This window comes from Rhinatrema bivittatum, chromosome 11 (assembly GCF_901001135.1).
Source record: "Rhinatrema bivittatum chromosome 11, aRhiBiv1.1, whole genome shotgun sequence".
In the NCBI taxonomy this organism is placed as follows: Eukaryota; Metazoa; Chordata; class Amphibia; order Gymnophiona; family Rhinatrematidae; genus Rhinatrema; species Rhinatrema bivittatum.
In genome coordinates, this window is record NC_042625.1 from 59,482,867 (window position 1) to 59,502,916 (window position 20,050).

Here is a 20,050-nt window from a genome sequence, read left to right on the forward strand (position 1 = left end):
CTCATTCAGAAAATTTTTAAGGTCATTCATTTCAGCAAATTGCATGGAGAATTTGTTGAAATGAATAACCTGAAAAATCTGAAGAAAAAAATAAAATTTACTCAGAAAATGCACTGAAAATGAAAAAGCCAAACTGAAAAAAAAATTGGTTGCACATCCCTAAGAAACAGCATGCAATGGGGACCCCTCCCCATACAAATTGCAAATAAAATCTGAAGTTGCAGTGGAGTGAAACCCTCACCACTCACAGCTGAAATTAAAGTCAATGTGAGACCATAGCAATCAAGCAATGCCTGTGAGGTAATAGTCTGAACAGAGCCAAGGTGGGAGAAGTAGTCAAGTAGACAAGATGGAGGACCAATTAAGGTGAAGAATTTCTTTAACTAGCCTATAACTAGCACCTGGATCAAGTGACACTGATATCATCCCACTAAAAGGTCTGAGCATGTGTAAATAAATTTAATTTTCTCTGATTTCACAGGGAAAACTTGTCTGTTTGGAAGCTCTATTAGAGTGAAAGAAAACGTTCTTGAAAAGGAGGGAGAAAAAATTTGGCATTGGCAAGGATAGTACTGTCACTGAGAGAGACAGAGGTGCTGCATTCTATCTGTTCACAGGTATCCAAGGCAGTGGAACAGAGAAGCAGGAAAAGCACTAGCAGTGAAGTTTTGTCTCTGTCTGACTCTCCATTGTGCACTGCTTATAATGCAGACTGCAGAGAGAGAATAGAAGAGCACATCCTTGTCAGTTTCTTCTCTGACTAGATTTTTTGTGTATGTAAAAGGAATTGATCAGCAGTACACATGTATACACTGTGTATACGTGTGTGAGAGAGAGACATTTTTCCACACACTGTGAGTGATAGCCAGACAGCTGTGAGTATGAGCCACTGGCAAGCTGCTAACTACTTGGCAGTGCTTGCTAAGTACTATGAGTTCACTTCAGTGCTTAGCAAGCACTGCTAAGTTTCCTAACAGAAGGACCCACTGCACCCTTTCTGGAAGGACTGGATTTACAGTACTTTGCCCCTGCAGCAAATTAACTGTGGGGACAGAGATTGCTGGTTTAGAAGAGTTTGCATCCAGTGATTTTTTATCAGTTCTATACAGTCAGATGCTATAAGAATTGATTTTCCAGTTATCTTAACTCCTCAACCTGTCAAAGGTGGGGCAGAGACTACTGATGAGATGAGGTTTTGAAGTTTTGTATCCTATTTTTGAAGCAAGGAGGATTTTTCCAGTTTTACCCTTTGCTTATGATTCTGAAAGAGGAGGGTTTTCCCACCCTTCACGGGAGGGCATTTTGAATATTGATTCAGATCAGAGGAGAAGAGTTAAGAGGAGATGCACTATGGATCAAGAAACTGCAGCCCTTGGAATTATTTCACTTTTTATGTTGATGATCTTTACCGTTTTGGCATGGATTCTGTTGGTTTTTTTTTTTTGTTTGTTTTGTTTTGTTTTTTAAACTGAAGTAAACTTAGTTTTGTTGAACACCACTACTGGACTGTGGGCTGCAACCTTTCTTGGTGACCTCAACAGTAAGCTCCTTCCTTCTGTAAGTACATATTGAACTGTGAATGAGAGAGAATGTCTGATGGTGCTCCTCAATGCTCACAACTGCATAGTATATCCCAGAGGCTCAGATCCTCCTCTCCACTGGTGGATCCCAGGATTTACATGTGTGTTGCAGTAGAAGAGAGAATCAGATTTCTGGGAAGGTGATATCCTGGGAAATGTCTGGTTCCTTTATTCAATCTGCCAAAGAGGAGGTTATATAATTGCTAGGAAGGCTAGCCACATACATGCCTTCCAGACCATTAAGATCCTTACTTGGAGCTTTCATAACTATTCCATCAATAAAAGAAATTAAAAGAACAGATACCTGCAATAAATCCTTCACAGTAACAGCACCTGCCTTATGGAATTCTCTACCAGAAGATTTCTGAAATAAGACTCTGCTCTCACTTCAAGAAGCAAATAAAAACCTGGCTATTCTATCAGGTTTTATGGTTAAATTTGTTTATTAATTTTTAACAGTTACACAAACAAAGCCAGGGTATGTGTACTCTTCTACACCCCAGAGCACAAATTCACAAAAATACAATCAAATAATACCCTCTATGCCCCCATCCCAACTCTCTCCCCCCAAATCCCATTGTCCACACTCTTCTGATCAGTAGATAGCAAGAAACACGATATCCTAGGTGATACTCATAATCCATAAACTTCTCGCCTGGGGAGATAGAGGTTGCATATATAATTCCCATATTTTCAGGAAAGACCAGTGGTTTTTCTGTAATTACAATTGCTTGACATATTTCTCCAATTGACCGGTTTGAAAGAGCATATTCTTCACTTGTCCAAGAGTAGGAAGATCCCCTGTCGTCCATTTTTGTAAGACACATTTTTTAGCCAATAAGAGTGCTTTTTGGCACCATAATTTTGTGTAACATGAGGAAAGGTTTAAGTGCATAAATCATAAAATAAAAACACTTTAATTTCTAAGGCTAGTTCCACACCAGTTACATCAGATAACAATTTCTGCACATCCCTCCAGTAAACCTGGATGTGTTCACATTCTCAAAAACTGTGCCCCAAGGATCCCATTATATAATGGTGTTTCAAACAAATATTGGAAGGCACCACGTTACATTTAAATGCTTGAGAATTGGAGTAGAATACACTAAGTAGAAATTTAAACTGAGTTTCTCGCAGCAGAACATTGATAGTGATACTAAAAGCCCTAGAGAGACAACTGGAGAGATAGTCCCCTGTTATATCCATATGTAGCTCTTGATTCCAACTCAATGCCACTCTCTCATAACCAGGCTCCAAATGGGGGTTCTGCAACATTTTATACCTAAAGGAAATAGAAGGGTGATCAGTATCGTCCACGTCACGCAATTCAGGTTCAATATCTCATTGGTCACCCCGTAAGGCAGCAAGATCCAAAGACCTGAGGTAATGACACAATTGAAGATAAGAAAACTCGGGGAAATGTCAAATTTGGAGCATCAGGCTTTTAAAGCTAATCCCAGAAATTGACAATGGAAACTTTCTAGCTTTTCACCATGAATACCTAAATCATTCTGTTGCAATCCATAGTCTAGCTATGATGCTATTTATTTTGAGTTAGTCAATATTATGTTGTAGTTAGAACATAGTAATGATTTCAGAACTATTTTAGAGTTAAGCCTTGAGGCACACTTTATTTTGTCGAGTGCTACTATTCAAAATTGTTTACACCTTTGTAATGTGAAGATACAAATGACCTGTTTTGTAAAATTTTTCTAATATGCTGTAACTCGCTTTAAGTGAATTCTGTATTCAAAAAGGTGGATAATAAATCAAGAAATAAAAAAATTGCATTAAATAATGAGACTGTGGAATATCAAGTGGAACAGTAAAGTAACCTAAACTTTTTCCACCAACTAATGCACAAGTTATAAGAGAAGGCAGACAGAAAACATTAATCTTAATCAGAATACTTATTTTCTCTCCTTCCCATTTCATTAACTGTTAGTAAAAAGGAGAAGAACTGCAGACCAGTGGAATGGTGTTGTATTTAATTTTATTTAATTTTCTGGTTTTATATACTGCCTACACTAAAAAGGAATATGAAATAAAATGGAATTGTTTTTAGCTTTATTTTTTTTATTTTTTTCATTTTATTTCAAAACACAAAGTGAAACAGTTTATTTTGTTGGTGTTTTGGGGTCATTTGAAAATGAAAGCACAGCCCTAAAAACATCACAGTAGAAATATCAACCATCTCCCTCTTCTATTAAATTTAGGGCTCTCAATGATTAGATTGTTGGATGTCTGAGAATATATTGCCTTTTTTTTTTTTTTTTTTGCTTTAAAGTCACAAAGTAATTAATATGGATTTGTGCTCCACAGTTTTTCTATTTAATGCTTATTTAGATTTAAGTGTCTAGTTATCTTGTTTCTTTTCTATGTATTTGATCCTTGCCTTTTTTTTCTTGGTTTTAACAGTAAAATGTCACAGTCAATTACATTATTTTCTTAACTCTTTTTTGCTTTTGTAGAAATGCATCCATATTCATTGTATGGGAAGAATATTCTTAAATTATATATGTTTCTTCAATTAAAAAGTTAAAAAAAAAAGGAAAAAATTAGAATGCAGACCTTATGTTTACTTTCACTGGGGCCGATGTACTAACCTGTGGGATTCCCCATAGGTTAACAGCCTCTTTCCCATGCAAGTTTGTTACAGATGCAAATAAGTTCCATAGCAAACTTGCATGAAAAACTTTCCTACGAGCCTGGCCAAAAAAGATAACCTCACTTCATTCTGGTGGAGTTTTTTTTTTTTTTTTTTTTTTGAGGGGGGGGGGAGTGCTAAGACATACTGATGTGCAGGTTTTATTTGATTCTCTATTATAAGTCAATTTTTAAAAGGCTTGTGCATGCAAATACTGGGGATTACGCACGTGGTTAGGCCATGTGCACATCGAGCGCATATTAGAACGTGTCTAGCCACACGTATAACTCTCAATACGTGCAGAAGTGCCGGGCCTGAAGAAAGGGGAAAGGTCTTGGTGGGGCATGGCGGGGGACAGGCAAGAGCAGGCGGTTGCCGGCATACGGAGCAGAAAGTATAAAAACAAAAAATTGGGGATAGCTAGGGTAAGTTAACAGGTCGGGGAAGAGGGAGGAAGGTTAGGGTAAGGGAAGTTCCCTCCCAGGCTGCTCTTTTATTGGAGCAGACTGGGAGGGAACTGGGCAAAGGCACTTTTGCGTCACCCCATGGTTCTTTTAAAATCCGCCCCTCCACGTGGAGGAGGCCACCCGCCCGCACATGTGCATGCGGACATTAAAATCTGCCGCGCATGTGTGCACGGGAATCGTATTTTATAACATGTGCACATGTTGTAAAATAGCCATACAGCAGTAAAAACAAAGAGAATCGGTAGTTGGAAACGCCCTTTATTTAGTGATGCATTTCCAACTACCGATTCTCTTTGTTTTTACTGCTGTACAGCCAACTGGATCGGCTTCCACTTTGCTTTTTGGGTAAAATAGCCATATCCATGTGAGAGCGCACTGGCCTTTTAAAATCTACTCTTTATTGAGCTGCTTTGCATTATATTGCATTGCCGCATCTCATTGGTGTGGAATTTTAGCACACGTTCACACATAAAGGATTATACACAAAAGTTTACTATTTGTGAAGGGAATATTTTGTAAATTTGTTTTGCAAAAGAAACCAATAAACAAAAAAAAATGCGCAAAACTAAATATTTGAGAAAATTGTCACAATTTAGTACATGTGCTTGTTTATCTGGTGTTAGACAATAGGGTTTTTTGCAGGCTGAGATATCTTCTATTGTCCAAGATAAGAATATTAATAAAGGGTGTGTGTTAAGGCATCTTATAATAATATCTTTTTCAGAGCATGTTATTCCCTTCTTCAGATGTGACCAATGTAGAGCAACATTTGTGGATAATTCTTAAGGTATAAAAGGTATCACAGCCTGCAGAGCTCTGTTCTAATTACATCAGCTAAGCACTCTTTTATTCTCTATTCCCTCCAATTCTGATACAAGTTTAATTTGATGATATCCCAAAATATTGATGATCTTTAAGTTAATGATAATTTTGGTTTTTCTCTTCCTTTTTTTCAGATATATTATATCTACCAGGAACCTGGACCTGTGTTCCCTAGAATATCTAAGAAATAGTGATTCCTACAACAGTTGACAAAGAAAATGCCCATCATAATTGCTCATATTCTAGACTTCTCTTCAGATCTCTAAGCACATTCTGGTGTCCCAGTTTTGCTGGGAGCTTCTTGTTTGACCTCCTTATTCTCTTACCCAGTCATCTTAGAGACAAATTCATCTCACTCTGTAGCAGAGATATCTGCTGAAATTAATTATATAAACATAAAAGAATGAATAAAATTAAACTGCTGCAGACAATACAGTCGGAATTGATGCCCAAGAATTAACACATTTAAAGAACATTCAACCAATTTGCTGGCCACATACATAGACTGCCATCTGTGCTGAATACAGAAAGTCTTGCTATCTAGGTGTACAATTAGCAGATAAGAGAACACCAAATAGCATCCATCCTGCCCTCTTACAACTTGCATACTACTAGAATATTGGAAACGCACCATGGAGGACTATGAGTTCAGTGTACAACAACTGCAGCCCAATGTTATTTCAGTCCAACTTTTCAAACGCAAGGTTGGTGGTCTTGGGTTTCTGGTAAAACAACGTGTGAACAAGCCACCAGTGATCATCTCAGATTTGATCCGGGGAGGTGCAGCAGAACAGAGTGGTCTTGTCCAGGTAGGGGATATTATCTTGGCAGTCAATGGTAGACCATTAGTGGATGTCACTTATGAAGGTGCCCTAGAGATCCTTCGGAGCATCACCTCTGAGACCTTTGTTGTGCTTATCCTGAGAGGCCCAGAGGGTTTTACCACCCACCTGGAGACTACCTTCACCAGTGATGGGAAACCAAAGACAATTCGAGTCACCCGGCCTGTCTGTCCCAATTCAAAATTGGTTAATCTGTCTAATCAAAGCATCTATAGCAAAGATCAGTCCCAAGCAGTGGACAGTGCTACAAGCTCAGTTGGTTCATCATGGACTCGAGAGAATGGACAGAATGTCAGCCCTTTGGTTCTCCTCAATGGCCTGGCCTCCACTGTGATAGGGGAGAGAAGCGACGATATTAGCTGCAGTCCCTGCATAAATGGCAAGGATGAAAATGACATCTTTACAGAAATAAAGCCAGTTGTGAGTCTTTTGCAAAAGGGAAGGAAGGAGCTCAATGGAGGTGAAGCATTCAAGGTAGAGAAGAAGGATGTTGAAGTCCAAGTAGATAGGTAAGTGTCTTACTTTGTTTCAGTTGATGGAAGAGAGTAGACACAAAAAGAGGTTTAATTAGCAGATTTTTAAAACTTGTGAACAGTAATGCCAATCATCAAACTTCAACCCTGGCTACTGTTCATTCGTGCATCTTTTGCATATATTCATAATTCAATCATCTTTTTAAAAATATCTATCTAAAGTGGAGAGTATGACAAAAGCACATTTACTTACATCAAGCCTGGATCCCAAATGACAAGCAAGAATGCAGACTGAAACTCTTAAGGAGTTGCCTTGGGAAATTTAAATATCAATAGATGAACAGTTTGTTAGTGAGTTTGATTGTTCAGAGACGAGAGTAGATCCTAGCAGAAACTAGATGATCCAGTATATTAATATTTACAATAAGTCTTTCTTGCATGACTTCAGCTGTATTGGTAGAGCTGTAAGTTCCAGTACAGAAACAGCACCTGACCCTGCTGCTCAGAATTAAGCTACAGCTATGTGGGGACCAATGTTCCATTCCTTCCACCTCCTTCCCCATTCCTCCATCTACACACCAGCCATCATCCATATAATGTCTTTATTTCCATTCTTAACTCTTGCTGCCAACAACCTTCTATTTCCCCAACTTCTGCCTCCTCTTCTTCCGTTCCAAGCATCCGCCCTTCTGCCGCCTCCTCATATGGATAGACATGGCTTAATGGGGAAGAGGCAGCATGGATTTAACAATGGGAAGTCTTTCTTACCAATCTATTAGAATTCTTTAAAATAAGCATGTGGAGTAGGGTGAATCAGTGAACATGGTATATCTGAATTGTCAGCTGGCATTTGAAAAGACTCCTCAGTAAACTAAAAAGTCATGAGATAACAGGCAATATCCCATTCTGGACTGGTAATTGAGATAGGAAATAGAATAGGATTATATACTCAGTTCTCCCAAAGGACAAAGGTAGAAAATAGAATGCTCCAGAGATCTCTACTGGGACCTGTGCAGTTTAATAAATTGGTTAATGATCTGGAAAAGGGAGCAATGAGAGAGATGATCAAAATTGCTAATGGCAGAAAATTATTCAAAGTAGTTAAATTACAAGCAGACTATGTGGAATTGCAGAAGGACCTTGCAAGACTGGGAAACTAGAAATCTAAATAGCAGATGAAATTTAATGTGGACAAGTGCAAAGTAGTGCACATAGGGAAAATAAATTATACTAACTGTACGCAATGCTGGAATCCACATTGGGAGCTACCACTAAGGGTGCAGCTTTGGTTAAAAATGCAAATAGAATGATATTATTCCAAAAGAATAAAACTGAGATTATCATAATGTTTCATAGAGATCTATGGCGTGACTACACCTAGAGTATTGAACAAAAAAAAATCTATAAAATAAATCTTAACAAAAAAAAAAAGAATTAGCAGAACTAGAAAACGTACAGAGAAGGGCAACAAAAAAGATAAGAGATGAAATGGCTCCCATATAAAAAATGATTAACAAGTTAGGGCCAGAGCTGTTGCTAGCAGATTTTGCTGCCCTATGCAAAGGATTACTATGCCTCTCCCCTACTCATTTCGTTTTGGGTTTATTTTTGTAACATTTAATTTTTTTTGTTTTTCCAATAACCAACATAAAATAGATACTCTGAAGTCTCACACACTGTCCCAGGCTCCCCTTCTCTGCCAAAAAAAGTCCTTCTCCCTCCAGCAATACCTACTTGCAAAATTGATACACCTCTTGAACCTATCTTATCTCATCCTCAGGGCCAAAATGCCTAAATGGGGCAGGAGTGATCACCAGGCACCCCTGCCCCATCTGCTGGTATGTAAAAATGGCGTTGGCACCATTTTGTTGTAAAGAAATACATGCACTGCTATGGTGCCAACCAGAAAACCCTACAAAAGACACTTGGAACCCATATGGTAAGGAGGTATGATATTAGGCCTATTGCAACATGTGCTGGATGTGGGCTTTGCCCTTAAAAACCATGAATAAACTAAATTTCAGTTACCAAAACAGTACTTACTGTCAGCAGTCAGTAACAACCTTTCCAATGAAAAGGCAGCACTGCAGATGTTACACCAGGCCCCAGAACACCAATACACTTCCTATTAGGAAAATAGAACAAGCCAGGCTGCTACAGATCCATACATAGAAACTACATGCTAGAAGAATATCTCACCTCGATTATACACCAGAAGACAGATAGACCCTCATCAAATATAGAATAAAGAGACCATAAAGAATAAATAGAAACATACAAACAAAAACTGAATTAGAAACTGCAACAAGCCAAACTCTGAATACAGTGCAACAATAGAAAAACAGAAATACCACCATTCCTCATAAAACAATAAAATTAAGAAATATAAAACATCATAACTCTAAAACCATTTTAACTAAAAGAATATTTCCAAACAGCTAATGAATGTAATAACATCCAATAATGAAGAACTCATATGCAAATTTTAAAAATGTTTCCAAACAGCACTAAAATATTTCAAAATAGCAGACACATCAAACACCCTGTGATTAAAACTAATTAGGACCGAAAAACCTCCCAATCGTCCATAGCTGGGAACTTTTGATTTCCAGTCACCTTGAGCTTGTTGTGGAGTAGTGAAGCGGGGAGCACAAACTTTCTACCATCTCACACAAACACACCACTGCAAGCAAGCAGGCTCCTCTTCACACACACACATACAGACACACACACCTGCAGGCAGGCTCTCTCTCACACACACAGGCAGGCAGGAGGGCTTCCTCTTTAACACACACACACATGCAGGCTTCCTCTCTCCTCACACACACACACACACACACACACACACACATACAGGCACAACACCTGCAGGCAGGCTCTCTCTCACACACACAGGCAGGCAGGAGGGCTTCCTCTTTAACACACATACACATGCAGGCTTCCTCTCTCCTCACACACACACACACATGCAGGCAGCTGGATCCTTCTGTCACACACACAGACTGGGCCTTTCTTTATCACTCCTTTCCGCACTCACCAACAGCATGGGATCTGTTGGCAGAACAGGGCCTCTTCTCCTATCATAAACTTGTTGGGGAAGGAGAGCAGAAACCTGTTCTGCCACTCCACCTGTCTGCCAGCCCTGCAACTGTATTCAAAACTTGAAGAGCTGGCACTTCCTGTATGCTGATCTTGTGCATTTCGAAATCAGCAAATAGGCAGTGGCATATTGAGGAGGGTGGCAGCAGGAATCTGGATAAATCTGGAGAGTACATCCTAGAGACTCTTGAATTCTTAAAGAACTGCTGGATCTCTGGGCAAATATTGGAAAACTCAAAGCACTGCTGCAGAAGCAAACCCGGAATTAAACATCACCTGAGTGTGCGCTCTAGATGAGATCTTGTGGGCCCTGTGCACTGGAAGGAAGAAGGAAGGTGCTGTCAGGCCTCCTGCATAAAGAGGTGGAGCAGGGGTGTCCCTGCCCTGTGTGCATGAGGCCCATACCCCTAGTATCTTCTGGCAACTGTTGGACAGAAAGAAGGAGAGGTCCATTGGGCCACTGGTGCACCCCAACCCACTGGGGCCAAAGTTTAGAAGCGGCTGTGTGATTGCCAGTGCACCCCAACCTACCAGAGGCCAAAGTCTGAGGGAGGCCCCAGAGCCACCAGCACATCCCAACCGCTGGTGGCCTGAATGAGTAGGAGGCCATTGGACCCCCTTCTCCAGCAGATTCCATGAAAAAGTGAAGGAGGGGCCCAAGGTGCGAGAAAGGAAGTGAGTGTTAGTGTGTGTGTGTGTGTGTGAGAGAGAGAGAGAGAAAGAGAGCATATGCATGTGGGTGAGGGCCTATGCATATGAGAGAGGGACCATTTGTGCATGTGTGTGAGAGCATGTGTGTATGAAGTAGTGTGTGTATGTGAGAGAGAGCAAGTATATATAAGAGAAGGAGCATCTGTGTGTATGTGAGCATGTATGTGTGTTTGAAGGTCTGTATATGAGAGAGGAAGCATGTGTGTGTATGTGAGCATGTGTTTATGAGAGAGAGGGAGCATGTGAATGCATGTGAGTATGTGTGGGCATTTCTGTGTGAGAAGAGAGGAAGCATGTGGTTGTGTGAGTATGTATGTGTGAGTGGGAATGAATGTGTGCATGTATATGGGCACCCTCTCCTCATCCCTACTAATTCACAGCAATCTCAGGGTGACTGGAAATCATAAATTCCCAGGTATGGTGAGACACACGCATCAGGAAGGAGTCTCATGTTGTGACCCTCTCCTTTCATGCATTGCCTGCAGGTTTCTCAAGTTATGAAGAACCTATATTGTTAGAATTTTATTCTGTTAGGGCACTAATTATTAATTTTTACTGCTTTGTATATGAATGAATGTATACTGTTTATTTTAAATTATGTATGTTTTATTGTAAACCGCCTAGACAGCCATTCCCTGACCATTTCGCAGTATATAAAAACCTTTAAAATAAATAAATAAATGTGCCTGCAGTATTCCCACCCTCACAGACAGGAGCAAGAAAAATGTGGTGTCATGGTGCTGAGGTGCCTGTGGGGATACCATCTCACCACAGGCTGATAAAAAAAAACAGCAGTGGCATTGTGCTGGCCTGTCTGCAGAGTTCCCATTCCCCATAGACTGAAGAAAAAAATGCAGAGACACCAAAGAGCGTGCATGCTTGGCAGGCTGGAGGAGATGAAGGGAGGGAAGCAGTAGGAAAAGTGAGAACTTTTTACACCCCCCCCCCCCCGTCTCCCAGTCTTTCTCATTCCTGTCCATTCCTTTCCCAACTCCCTCACTCACTCAGCTCCCCTTGCTAACATTCTCACCCCTTCCTTCTTACTGAAATGGGAGGAGAGCTGAGCTATGATGAGCAAGGGAAAGGATAGGGGTAGGGTTGTGAGTGAGGGAAGAAAATGAATGAGAGGGGCAGGAAGGAAAAAGAAGGAAGCAGGAGGAGTGAGTGAGCAGAGGAGGAGTGAGAGGAGAGGAAAGGGAGGAGGGTGAGTGAGTGGAGGGATGGGGAAAGGGAATGGGGTAGCCTGCAAGGAATGGCAATTGTTACTACCCTTAACAGAAGGCTTGGAGATAGGCTACATGGAGCAGCAGTTGATACTATCCTGAAAAACTAGCTGGGCAGATTAGATGGACAATTTTTGTCTTTATCTGCCATTATTCACTATGTACTATATTACTATGAGTGAGAGGGGAAGGAAAGAAGAAGGAGGAAGAGTGAGTAAGAGGAAGGGAGATGAGTCAGAGGGAAGGGAAGGAATGGGAAGGGAAGAGATGTGAGTATGGGGAAGGGCAAGGGTTGAGAGTGGAAGGAAGGAATGGGAGAAAGGAGGAGTGAGTGAGAGAGAAGGTGAGAGTGGGTGAGTAGGTAAGTGAGTAGGAAGGAGCAATAGCAGCAGCACTGGCTCATGAGGCCAGAAGAAAGGAACATGAGTAGCTTCGGCCCGTGCCCTGATAGGAAAAAGGTGGAGGCTGCCACAATTTGTGCATTCTGGAGGGGGAGAAGAGTGAAAGAGAGAGAGAGTGTGTGTGTGTGTGTGTGTGTGAGTGAGCATATGAGAGCATGTATGTATGATAGAATGTGTGTTAGTGTGATTATGAGAGAGAGAGTGAAGTTGTATGCTCACTTTCTCCCCCAGCTAAGCCACACAATCTCAGGGTGATGGAAATTAAAAGTTCCCAGGTATGGATAATTTATTTTAACCTTATTAATTTTAATTATTGGCTGTTATTTGTTGTGTCTGCTCTTTTTAAATAATTTATTAAATTTTGGTAACTTTTTAAAAATGTTTATATGCTTAATTATTGAATGTTCTATTTGTCAGCTGTTTTGAAATATTATTTTTCTTAGTATGTTTTTATTATTATGATTGTTTTATATTTCTTAATTTTTTTGTTTGATATTTTAAGAGGTATGTTGATGTTTCTGTTTTGCCATTGTTGCATTGCATACAGAGTCTAGCTTGTTGAGGTTTCTAGTTCAGTTTTTGTCTACATGTTTCTATTTATACTTTATGGTCTCCTTATTCTGTATTTAGTGAGGGTCTGTTTGTGCTCTGCCTGTGTCAGATTGAGATGATGTATACTGTTAGAGTATAATTTCTGTGTAGGGATCTATAGCATCTTGGCTTGTTCTGTTTTAGGGCCTGGTATAATATTTGCAGTGCTGCCTTTTCATAGGTAGGGTTGATAATGCTGTTTTGGTATTGGAGCTTTACTGTATTGCAATTTAAATTGTTTATTCATGGCTTTCTGAGGGCCAAGCCCACACCCAATGTGCATTACAATAGGCTTAATGCTACATAGATTCAAGAGCCAGTAGAGACAGAGGATAGATTCAAACTACAGATACAAAGGTTGGGAAATTGTTTATTTGAAGTTTGGTGAAGATTTCTGTGCTAGCTGGGCAGGATCAAATTGAAAGGTGAGCAGAGGTGCCAATGAAGGGACGCCTATCATGCTGATGAGGGGGGTGGCAATCAGTGAAGGGATGGGTGAACCAAGCCTGCAGGAGGAGGACAGCTGGCTAAGGAGGGGTGAGGAGGGACCTTCTGGGGAATGCAGGGAGAGGTACAGAGAGAAGGACAGGTTAGTGCAGAGACGGATTTAGGATTTTGGCTTCCCAGGCACTGTTTGTGCTTTTGTACCCTGTCACCTCCCTCTCCTCCTGAGGTTGGACAACAGGGAGCAGAAGTTCAAAGGCACAGTCCCCTAGTTTCCTGTGGCAGCTCAGGAGTAGATTCTGTGGCAAAAATGTAAAAATTCTGAAAAAAAAGTTGGCAAACATTTTAATCTTGTATATTACATTATAAAATAAATGTTTTACAGCACATTTATTAATATAAGTACATTTTATTTTTATTGGTGAAGAAATGCGATCTCAAGTATCAGTACAGGGAGGAGACCTCAGTGATGGAAAGGGGAAGGCAGGAAGGAGGATCAGAAATGGGGTGGGAAGAAAGGGAGAGGAGACTGAGTAGGAAAGAGGATTAGGGCTAGAGAGGATGGAAGATGGGGAAGAAGGAGCGAGAGGGGAGTAGGAAAGGGTAGGCAGTGGATTCCAAGATCTGGGGAGAAGGAATAAAGGGAAGTTCCATGATCTGGGCTTAGTATCTAAGATGAAGGGAAGGAGGATTTGAATTTCAGTGGGTGGGGAGGATAGGAGGGAGGTGTCTGTACCATGCTCCAGTCCTGTTCCTCCTTGAATCCCTTCCCTAACATCCCATCCCATATCTCTCTCACACACACACACACACTCTCTCACACAGATGTTCAGTCCCCAGTCAATCCTCTTCTCATCCCCCAGCTTCTCTTCCCATCCTCCAATGATCTCTACTCAGCCCCTCCTATCTCCTCAAAATGATCCCCCTTTGCTCTGACTGCTGCAGGCTCCTTCTCCCTCCTCTCCTGTTGTTTGCATGCTGTCTGGAAGGGGTGGGACTGGATCAGGAAACAGAGGGCTGTTCTCTGCTGAGTGAGATGCAGCAAATTCTCAGCCGGCCTGCTGCCTCCCAGATTTCTGCTGCCCTAGGCACAGGCCTAGTGTGCCTACTGACAAACCCAGACCTAGGTCGGTGGGAAATGAGGAGCAGAGCATTCTAAGGGGACGTAGAGGGTAAAACCAGAAGAGGGGAATTAAACCATCCCCTTCCCTCCCCTCCCACACACACACACAAATATAAAATTCAGATTATGCCCATGCAGGAGGGCAAAAATTAAGAATAGCAGAAGTAAGGAAGGGAGGGGGTAGAGGAGCTTAGGAGAATGAGAAAAAAAAAAGAGGTTGAGGAAGTGTGGTGGTGACAGGAAAGGGTAGAGGAAAAGACTGTGATGTGGTTGGGGGTGGTGGAATGGGATGAGCTAGGGTTGGGGAGAAGAATGAATTGTGAGGCTTTGAGTGTTTCCTGGCTTTTGTCTTGGCCACATGAGTCTTTCCCAAGTTCACATTACCTGCTCCTCTCTGAACATTTAAAGACAGGTTGGTAAGTGATATTCATAACTCACTGTGTGTTGTATCTGAGGTGAGATTGGCTGCACCTACAGGGAAGCATCCTGCAAGTTCTCACCATCAGCAGGTGGACCCAGGTGAAGCAGAGACCGGTTGGGAACTTCACCTTTACCAGCCCACGTTCCCCTCAGGCTAAGCCTTTGGGTGCCAGGGCCAGAAGGACTTAGGCGAGGGTCTCGGTTGATAATTGGTGACATGGTCCGAGGCCGGGCAAGGGTCACAGGCAGGTGGCAATCAGGCATGTCGAGGGTCCAAGCAAGGGTCAAAACCAGGTATCCGTCTGAGGAAGAAAAAAAAAAAAGGACGGATAGGGCTGAGGCAGGCTAGGCAGGCAAAGCAGGAACAGGCCGAGCAGGCGAAGGATGGAAGAGGCTGGGTAGCAATACGAACTACCTAAGGTAGCTGGACCTGTTGCTGAGGCAGGAAGCATCAGGGGAGCTGCCTTTCTATAGGGCAGTGCTGCTGACATCATCACTTTCTCGCTGCAGTCGCTTTAAATAGGCCGATATTGGGTGTGCAAACGCCTAAGGAGAGGCGCAGCACAGTTCCTCGTGTTTTAGCTACTTTGAATATTTTCATGCCATTTGCTAATTTGAACACTTCACTCATTGCTTCCTTTTCCAAATCATTAATGGATATGTTAAAGAACACCGTTCTTTCAAAAGCAAGACCCCAAGTAAATTACCAGAATATATTATCAAGACTTTCTCTTCTAATCTAGAAATGGATAATTAACCTACTCCTTTTCTAGTGAGAGTTACTTCTCTTTTGTATAGCATTGTGGGCGTTTCATTAAGTAGGATAATGGAAAGCTGTCAAATTAGTATCTGTTATAGAAAGGTGTCAGCAGTAAAGTACAAGTTGTAGTGTTAAAGGAAAACTGCAATGTGCAAAACATCCGAAGAACACACAAGCATCAATATGTGCCCTGTATATACTGTATATTCAAATATTAGTGGGTGTGTGAGGGGGAGTTCAGGTGTTTTATGTACTTTTCCTGCATTTTTCTCAAATATCTGGAAAAAGTGTGCTAATAAGAGGTGCAGATGATACTGATTGCTGTGTTTTGGCTATAATGTGATAAGACATAAACACAGGGCTGGTGCAAAGGTATTAGATGCCTAGGCGAACCTTACAGCCTTGTATCCCGCTAAACCCCCCCTGACTCCTACCCTGACCTCCCCCCCCCCCCCAACTTCAGCCCAGTCCAACCCATGCACAATTAAAAATTATGCATTTATAATAGATGTTACACAAAAAAGGACATTAATGAACATTTTTGAGGTAAAAATATCACTTACAACATATATATTTACAGCCACTACTGTATGCCAACCAGAAAACCTTTCAGAAAAGACACTTGGAACCCATATGGAATTAGGCCTATTGTAATGCATGTTGGGTGTGGGTTTTGCACTCAGAGAAAGCCATGAGTAAACATCCCATATTAAAAATGGCACTAACTGCCAGCACTCATACAGTAACAACCCTACCAATGAAAAGGCAACACTGCAAATATTACACTTGGCCCTAATATACCAATACATCTCCTATTAGGAAAACATAACAAACTAAATTACTATAGATGCCTACACAGAGACTACATGCTAGCAAACTACCTCACATCAGTCACACATGCAGAACACAGACAGATCCTCACCAAATATAGAATAAAGAGACCATAAGGTATCAATAGAAATGTTCAGATAAAACCTGAACTGGAAACTACAACAAGCCAGACTTTATATGCAGTGCAACAATGGAAGAACAAAAACATTACCATTCCTCATAAAATATTAAACAATAAAATCAAGAAATAAAAAAACCCAATAATAGTAAAACCATACTAACAAAAAAATAAATATTTAAAAAAGATAAAACTAGAATAACATTTAATTATTAAAAACCCATATAAGCAATTTAAAAAATGTTCCAAACACAAAAAAACCATCAGATACATCAAATAATACTCAATGATTCAAACTTGCCAGGATTAAAAAAAAAAAAATCACTCACTCTCCATACCTCAGAATTTTTGATTTCCAGATGCCCCAAGATTGTCATGGATTAGTGGGTGGGGAGGGGGTTGAGCACACAAACTTTCTCTGTCCCCCACACATAACACGCTTTCACTCGCATGCACACACATGCTCTCTTACACACATACAACCTCATAGGCTCCCTCTCTGTCTCGTTTCCATACACACACATAGACTCCCTCTCTCTCTTTCACTCACATACAAACACACAGGCTCCCTTACTCTTTTATTCCCACTTGCACACACACACATAACCTCACAGACCCCTCTCTCTCTTTTGCTCACTCCCACACACAAGTTCCCTTTCTCACTCCCTCATATACAAACACACTGGCTCCCTTGCTTTCTCACTCCCACACACTTAATCTTACAGGCTCCCTCATTCAATCACTCATATCTAAACATACAGGCTCCCGCTCTCTTCTTAATCCCCCCCACACATATACATTAGCAACCTCTCTTTCTGACTCACATACTTACACACTGGCTCCCTTGCTCACTCACTCTTCTCCCACCCACACACACAATATCACTGGCTCCTACTCTCTTTCACTTCCACATTTTTAGATGTAAGGAGATACCTATTTAGATATCTGGAAATCATGGATGAATTTTAAAAGATGGACAGGCTGTTTAATTTGCAGGAGCACATAGAGGAAATGCAGTCTCAAAGGCATCAATTGCAAGACGGATTAAAGAAGCAATTGTATTAGCATACTTAATGAAAGGAATGTGAGTGCCAGAAGGGCTAAATGCCCACTCCATGTGACCTTAGGTAGCCTCATGGGCACACAGATTAGCAAATCTAGAAGTAATTTGTAGGGCAGCTACATGGTCATCACTACATTCATTCTCAAAACACTACAGGTTGAATCTTCAAGAGAGAGGAAATACTGTCTTTGCCATGGGGGTCTTAGAGACAACTCTAGGATGCTCCCACCCGGGATAGGTACTACTTAGGTACATACCACTTGTCTGGAGTGGTCTGGCAGGACGATGAAGAAGGTTCAATTAGATTTTACCTGCTAAATGTCTTTCTTTGACTCCTGACAGACCAGTCCAGAGTCCACCTTGAGAAGTGATCGGAGGTCAAAATCTTTTTTTTTTTTTTTTTTTTTTGGTAAAACTGGTAACTGTAAGAAATAACAATCAGAATTCTTTTTTTCTCTAAATAAATGGACATGAAGGAAATGCAGTCCAGGGATGTAGAGCAGAGACTATGCTCATTCCTATGCCATTTTTTTTGTTCTTTATTTTGGCATTTGGTATTTGAGATGTAAATTATAATATTTTTGTTGAGTTCCATCATTCAGCTTGGGCTACTGATGCCTTCCCTGCTGCACCAGGCTATATAGAGAGGGATGTCAGTATAAAACAGTATTTTACTCTGCCTCTACTGTCTCTGTCGGCTGGTGTTATGGAGGTGGACCCCTGGCCCGAGGTGGTGTTGGCGCTACCTGTGGGGAAACCTCCACGGGTCCCCACCATCAGGAGGCGGGGCTGAACGGGAAGCAGAGGCCAACTGGAGCTTCACCAATACTAGCCCTCGTTCCCCGCAGGTTGAGCCCTTGGGTACCGAGCCGGCTGGTCTTAGGTGGCCTCCACATGGTAGATCCCAGAGAGAGTGTCCAAGGTAGGGTGCCAGGAAGCAGCGGAGATGCAGGGTCCGAAGGAGCAAAGTCGAAAACAAGGCCAGGTTCCAGAAGCCCGGACAGACAGAAGCAGGCAAGCGATTAGGAACAAAGTTAAGTCCGGGCTTGAGAGTCGGCAGGTGCCTAAAAGAAGGCCAAATCCTAAGACAATCAGCCGGAGACAAGATCAGGTTCAAGCTGGAGTCAGGGCAGTCAGCTGAAGACAAAGTTGGGTTCAAGCAAGGGTCAAAGCCAAGGAATCCGTCCAAAGGGTAGTGGAAACAGGTAGCTGGAACAGGAACACGAATGAGCAGCAACTAAGCACACGACAGGAAGCGTGGAGACCTGTTGCCAAGGCAAGCTCTGACTGTAAGAGCTTGCCTTAAATAGGCCCAGACTGATGACCTCATCGGAAAGGGCTGGCAGCCTTTGCCTGTAGCGGGCCCTTTAAATGAACTAGAGAAGTGCACGCACACACCTAGGAGAATGGGATGCGAGGAGCAGACGGCGGCGGCATCTCTGCCGTGCTCCAAGGACCACTGGCGGCAGGCAGGGATGCAAAAAGGAGAGCTGTGCCATGGTCACCCCCTCTGCATCGCCAGGGAGCCAGGGCCTGCCCCCGGCTTGGTAGCGTGACGCTGGGTAAGGAAGGCCAATCGCTGGCTCCTCGGCCAGCCGACATAACAGCTGGTAGGAGAACAAATCCCACTTGTCTGGACTGGACTGTCAGGACTTAAGAAAAGACAATTAGCAAACAAGATCTAATCAATAACCAATGTTATTTCACGAGCACTGTAAACCGTTCTGATGGCGAAACCGAATGACGGTATACAAAACAAATCAAATAAATAAATATATAAATAGATAATCAAACCTTATTCTAACATACAAAACTAACCATGGTTAAGTGGAGTGCTGTGAGTTTTGGAGATAATGGCTTGGTTAAAAGCACTCTATAAATTGAAATAAAGAAAATACAAATAAGATGTTTTCTTATGCACACTGATATGATTTGTTCAAACAGAGGTAGATGTCCCAAGGCTCCTGTTGCTTAAGAGAAACTTACAATTATATTTGTCCTTCTCCTGGCTCCTACACGAGTGTCAGCATAGGAGCAGTGAATGCAAGCGCACAGTCCATCTTTTTTGGTTATTCTTCCTCTTCTCTGATCTGCACAATCTCTGATAGAGGAGAAGTTGTGGGGATTGAATCATGCTCCTACTTATTCTGTTCCCGCATTCCTGCTGTTCTGTTCAATCTTTGGTCCTACGGGAAGAATGGAAGCTTAGCTGGAAGAACAGGAGGATGGATATGGGGGAAAGGAATGGCGGGATGAAAGAGGGTAATGAAAGTGTTGGAGATACAGCAGAGATACAGAGGTGCAGAGAAGGGCAACAAAAAAAAAACAAAGGGGATGGAACAGCTCCCTTATGAAGAAAAGCTAATAGGTTAGGGCTTTTCAGCTTGGAATGGATATGATAAAAAGGCATAAAATATTAAATAATGAGTGGGGGC

At 41.7% G+C, this 20,050-nt stretch overlaps 1 protein-coding gene across 1 annotated transcript in view; it reads left to right on the forward strand.

Annotated features, from left to right (window-relative positions):
• The window catches only part of NOS1 (nitric oxide synthase 1), a 364,505-nt gene that overhangs the window by 171,720 nt on the left and 172,735 nt on the right, over window positions 1-20,050 (forward strand). The window contains 1 exon segment of the mRNA XM_029571229.1: window positions 5,651-6,867. Within this exon segment, the coding sequence (XP_029427089.1) occupies window positions 6,149-6,867 (719 nt within the window). The 5' untranslated portion in view covers window positions 5,651-6,148.